The sequence below is a fragment of the Colletes gigas genome, unplaced genomic scaffold (genome assembly GCF_013123115.1).
Source record: "Colletes gigas isolate AHSC1104 unplaced genomic scaffold, ASM1312311v1 Colletes_gigas_Sc00019, whole genome shotgun sequence".
In the NCBI taxonomy this organism is placed as follows: Eukaryota; Metazoa; Arthropoda; class Insecta; order Hymenoptera; family Colletidae; genus Colletes; species Colletes gigas.
The window spans coordinates 5,701,263-5,707,262 of record NW_025106648.1 but is presented as its reverse complement, the minus strand read 5'-3'; the positions used below and the strand labels follow the sequence as shown (position 1 = coordinate 5,707,262).

Below are 6,000 nucleotides of genomic sequence, written 5' to 3'. Positions count from 1 at the left end.
TGGCGGCCCGCGGCCCACGGCCCACGGCCCCCTTTGACGGTCTACAAAGTAAAACAAATCTAATGGTCTACAGTTCGGCCATCCTGACCTGTTAGCCGTCTCGGCTAACCCGATCGCAAAAGGCCAATGTCATGTCGCGATATACGGTTTCATATTGTCCGGTGATAAAACGCCGCTGTAAGGCCTTTGGCTTATTTGGAATCCGTCAATATCCCCAATTACATATCGGTCGCAATCTAAAACTTTCTTTACCTCGTATGGCCCCTTAAACTTAGGCAATAGTTTTTTGTTTACGCCCGCTGACGTATCGACATTTTTAATCATGACGTAGTCTCCTACGTTGTACACAAATGCCTCCTTATGTTTCCTATTATAATAATTTTCATTGATTGTTTGTATTTTCCGAATGGCTTCCGCTGCCTTCCCGCGGATTTCCTCTAAGTCCCTATTTTCGCTTGAGGCCGTCCGTATCAAAAGCCGCAGGTAGTCGTGTGGCTTTCCTGCCTGCTCAACGCCAAACAATAATCGACTAGGCGTGTCTTTCGTCGCTCGGCAAACTGTGTTGTTTATCGCAAATTCGACCTGTTCAAGCACACGGTCCCATTTATCTGGGGTTTCGCTCAACTTTGCTATCATCGGAGTTATTACACGATTGAACCGCTCTATTTGCCCATTTGCCCGAGGTGTACCAACCGCAATCAAAATATGGCCAATGCCCTCGGTCTCTAAAAAGTCTTTAAAACCGCTTGATGTGAACGCGGTTCCGCGATCGGTAATTACTCGTTCCGGTCTGCTGTAGGCCCGGAAATATTCCCTTAAAAACCTGATTACCTCTTGGGAACCGGTTGACTTACATGGGTATAGTTTAATGAATTTTGTAAACCCGTCAACTATAGCCAGTATATGTTTGTAACCCCTCCCTGTCTTCTCTAGTGGCCCTAAATGGTCCAGATGGATGGTGTGAAATGGCACGCTTTCTTTAGGTAGGCTATGCAGATGTCCCGTCTGTTTACCATCCGATGGCGAAAATTCAATACATCGCAAACAATTACAAATATACTCCTTAACCTTTCCCCGCAGGTTCGGAAACCAATACAATTTCCCGAGATTACTAACAACTTTGTCTTGCCCTACGTGCCCGAGATCGTCGTGACACGTACGAATCACGTTATCTTCCATCGATCGCGGTACGTAAAATAGCAGCTTCTTTGTCCTATCTTTCCGGTACACGAGTCCGTCGCGAAGTTCGAATTGCTTTAACTCCCCCTTTTCCAACTGGTCTCGAATTTTTCCCTATCTCGGGATCTTTATTTTGACACACCGACAGTGTTTGCTCGAAGGTATTGCCCTCAATTACTAGCACGCTGTGACAACGGCTGAGCGCATCTACGTGATTCATTCTTTTCCCCGGTCTATGGTGAATTTCGTAGTCGAAATCCTGCAGGTACAAAGCCCAACGAGAAATTCTTGGATTCACGTTCTGCTTACCTAGTGTTAAACGGAAGCTATCGCAATCGGTAATAATTCGGAACCGTATTCCGCTCAGGTAGACTTTAAAACGTTTTAGCGCGTTCACTACCGCGAGGCACTCCAGCTCGAAGCTATGGTACTTCGCTTCCGTCGGTGTTGTCCGTTGGCTATAATACGCGATCGGTTTAAAATATCCGTCTCCCTGCTTCTGGAGCAACATTGCGCCAAATCCCGATGCGCTAGCGTCACAGTGAAGTTCCGTTTCGGCGGTCGGGGAGTAAATAGAGAGAATTGGCTTACTTGCTAATTGCCTTTTCAGGGTCTCGAAGGCCTCGTTTTCTTTTTCCCCGAATATGAACTTAACCCCTTGCTTAACCAAATTGTATAAAGGCTTCGCAATAAGCGAGAATCCTGATATGAAACGACGGAAGTAGCTAGCGAGGGATACAAAACGGAGCGCATCCTTCGCGTTGCGCGGTATCGGATAATTGATAACAGACTCAATATTGCTGTCGTTCGGTCGAATCCCTTGAACGTCCACTCGGTATCCTAAATAATCGATTGCTGTCTGCGCGAAAGTACATTTATTCAATTTAAAAACTAATCGGTTTTTCCCGGCAATTTGGAAGACTTCCCGTAAAATTTGCAAATGTTCGTCAAGAGTTTCGGTGGCAATCAAAAAGTCGTCGAAATAGACTAGCACCTTCCCTGTTCTGATTAGATCCGAATACAGCTTCTTAATGAACCGTGCAAAAACTTTCGGCGCATTGGTTAACCCAAAGGGACAATACAAGAATTCATATTGTCCGAGAGGCGTTACAAAAGATGTGGATTCGACCGATTCTTCCGCCATGCGAACATTATAGTAGCCGTCTTTCAAGTCAAGTGTGGTATAGTAGCGTTTACCCTTCAATCGATCAATGTTATCGTCAATTAATTGGCTGGGGAAATTATCTTTAACCGTGATTTTATTTAGTTCGCGGTAGTCCACGCAGAGTCGAGTTTCGCCGCTCTTTTTCCTGACTAAAACAATCGGACTGCTATACGGAGATTCGCTCGGCCGTATTATATTCCGTTTCAACAAATCGTCTAAAATAATTTGCACTTTCTCCTTATCCGCGTACGAAAGTCGTCGCGGTCTAAAACTAATTGGCTGTGCGTGTTTCAGGACAATTTTCATTTCGAAATCGACGTGTTCCGTACTCGAGTTCATCGTTTTTATGTAATCTACCGCGTATGAGTCCTTAAGGCAGTATTGTCGTGTATAGTGCTGTTTTGGAGGTAATTTGTAGGATAGAATAAATTTAAAACTGTTGGGGTTTTCTTTCTAAAATTTTTTACACATATTTATTGCTTCGTTAGAAATGTGCACAAATTAAAAAAAAAAAAAAAAAAAAAAAAAAAAAAAGAAAAAAAATGTTATGTATTTTTGTATCCTTGAATACGATGGTGCGCGGGAAAGACCTGTAATTAGCAACCAATGTTGTGGACGTTGTATACATCTAAAAAAAATAAACCAAACATATTCTTAATTTATACGGGTGTTGTGATGGTTGGTACCAGATACGGGCAGGAAAAATACTTCTTTACAAAATGGCGGTATGCTAAACTGTAATATCGATTTTTCCTATGTTTTTGTCTCTTCTACAAGTTAAAAGAAAACACAACAAAAACATTTTGGCTCAATTGTGCTACCAACGTCAGAAAACAGTCTACTGAAGGTGTATACTAAATTTGAGCTCAATCGGCCAATTGGTTTCTGAGATATCGTGGTTGCCAATTTGTAAAACATCGTTTTGAGAAAACCACGTTTAAAGTTTTCGTACTGTTTGATGAGGTTTGAATGAAATTATTGATTCTTACTAATTAATCAGCCAACCCGGATCCATAAATGGCTCCTTCCTCTGTCTCGTGAAATTGATTTTTGTCAGACAGTGCTTCTCTTCTAGCAGTCCTAGCTTTTTTTGAAGCGGCTGACGCTCGTCTTTCGGAACGGTCAATTCTATTTTGGTCGCGTAACATTGCATATGTCTTTGCTTGCTGTCCGATTTTGACACCCATCGTGTCTAATATTTTTAATATGCTTGAAAACCCTTCGTTAAAAATGCAGGCAGCCAAAAAAGTGGCGATTTCAACCGTAGCGGTTCCAGAGTGAATATGTTTAGGAGCAAAAGTCCAAATCAATGAATTTAGAGATTCATTATTATTTTGCGTCTCCGCTCCTAAGCACCGCTCTAACAAATCCTGTGATGAAAGATTTTCATATACAGGTTTTATAGCTTTTAAAACTTCATCACAAAGAGGTGGTTTATCATGACTAAATTCCTCGAGCGATCCAGCAGTCTCTGCGTTACGCCACTTACACCAGCTTGAAGGTCCCGGAGGGCAATATGTGTGCTGAGGATTTTCGTCACTCGAAGCGTAATGATAGAATGTTGACCATACAGCCTTCTTCATTTCTTCGATCGAGTGACAATGTCTTCTAATAGCCAAACCATAGTAAATTGTCAAATCACCGATAACCTTGTCAGTCAATTTTCCTTTGCCTTTCCCACCTATGCCTTTACTCTGCTTTTTCACGCTGCGTAATCTTGCCCCCATTCTTTTTGCAACATGCCCAATACACTCTTTTTTTTCTACAATTGTATCTTCGCCGTAAGGGCACGCGTCTACAATTGCTTTATATGTTTTGCAATCTCCATCGCCGATGTATCGAGTATATTTTACACCATATTTTTCCACCGATCGAAAAAACATTTCTACTGCCGCGTCGACTTCCATCTTACCCGCACTGCCATGGTGGTTATTACTACATTTTTCTTTGTGATTTTCAAACCAAATATCGAATTCCTCAGTAGCCATTTTGCTTTTCGATAAGGCACAAGCTTGGCAAAAGCTTGATTTGATCACAGCATCTAGCACTTTCTTGCTGTATTTACCGATTAAAGTAGTCACACCAAATCGTGAACTAAAACCTCTTTTTTTCCAAGTCCCATCCCCTGACACTGTTAGATTCGATGATGAAGATTCTGTTTCAAGAGTCATTTCTTTCTCCTCATCCATGGCTCTTTGCAGCACGCAATTGTACACAGCTGCAGACGCGGAATGAAACTTTTTCATCACAGAAGAATAACACGATGTTGAAAGTCCAAGTCCGATATCCATTATCCCGCAAAATAAATTCACTCCTTCTCTGCCAATTCCTAACAATCGCATTGCCACTATAATCAGACGATTGACTTCAAATGCTTTATCGATAAACGGAGAAGAGTTTATATACTGGAAACCGCACGTACATTGCAATTTGATTTTGAAACCTAACCCGCGAGAGCTGGTTTTAGTAAAATGAACTTCGTTTTTACAGGTCTTGCAAATAACAGAAGCACTGATTGCAGCAAAAGCAGTGTAAAAATTTAATATACAATAACCATGTTGTATATCAAGCGGAATTTCCATGTCACCAGTTCTTCGCAACTTTGCTGCTGTTGCACTTATTAAATTTTCACTCATTTTCTCAGCATACTGATTGCCCCTAAATTTTCTTTTTTTGGTCACTGAACTCCGACACGCGCGAGAAATATTTGTTTTCGTACCTTTCCTACTACTCATTTTGCTCCTAGTTTCGCTAGTTTTGGGTTTACTAATTCAATACAGTACAATGTTATGTTCGAGCAGATCCGAACAGGTCTATCGTTATAATGTATTGAAATAATAAGCTGCGCGCTCGTTTGTTACCGCGCTTCGCATTGTTACCACGATTTGTTACCTAGCCAACAAGTCATAGTAACAAATGTAGACTATATTTTGTTTTTGCTTACCATCACTTGTTATTTGGTTCGCTATATTGTCCGCTAATTGATGAATTTTATATCCGATATAATATCGGATAATAATAAGTAACAAATGTAAGTAACGCAGTGATAGAGACGCGCGGTTCCTTCTCAGTAAGAGCGCGCAGCTGCGTCTTGGCCGCGCTCCCAGACTGAACTTATAATTTCTATAACTCAGCTGATTTTATGAGTATCGTTATACGGTTTTAACAGGCGTAATTAGAAAGGTTTGCAGTATAATAAAATTCGAAAAACTCAAAATCAATTTTTTCAAATTTCTGCACGACAATACTGCCTTAATAGCCAATTTCTCGGAAGTGGTAAACGGTTCATTAATACAATCGATATTCATAATTTGTGTTGTGGCTACGTCTACTTCTTTTAGCGATTTACTTCTCCGAGATACTACGAGCCCGTCCTCGAAAGACAATTTCACCAATGGGTGGGAGGAAAAATCCCGACCGAGTACTGCCATAAACGACATTGTATCTTCCGGAACTACGTAAAATGTTAATTCAATAGGGATTCCTTCTACGTCGACTTCGCAATTAAAAAGGCCTGAAATTTCCATTCGCGAGCCGTTAATTCTCGCAAATTCCTGAATGTTATTCGACAACGGAGTCCGCGCTTCTACCGGGACAATACTATTTTTAATAAAACTAATCGGCGATCCGGAATCTAACATGGCGCTTAATACATA

General features: G+C 41.3%; 1 protein-coding gene across 1 annotated transcript; it reads right to left on the bottom strand.

The window, feature by feature from the left end:
• Nucleotides 1-2,912: 2,912 nt before the first annotated feature.
• On the bottom strand, nucleotides 2,913-5,314 carry LOC122400607. The gene has a single exon (XM_043402139.1). The coding sequence runs from the start codon at nucleotides 5,077-5,079 to the stop codon at nucleotides 3,337-3,339; it is 1,743 nt and encodes a 580-aa protein (XP_043258074.1). The 5' UTR covers nucleotides 5,080-5,314; the 3' UTR covers nucleotides 2,913-3,336.
• Nucleotides 5,315-6,000: the final 686 nt, after the last annotated feature.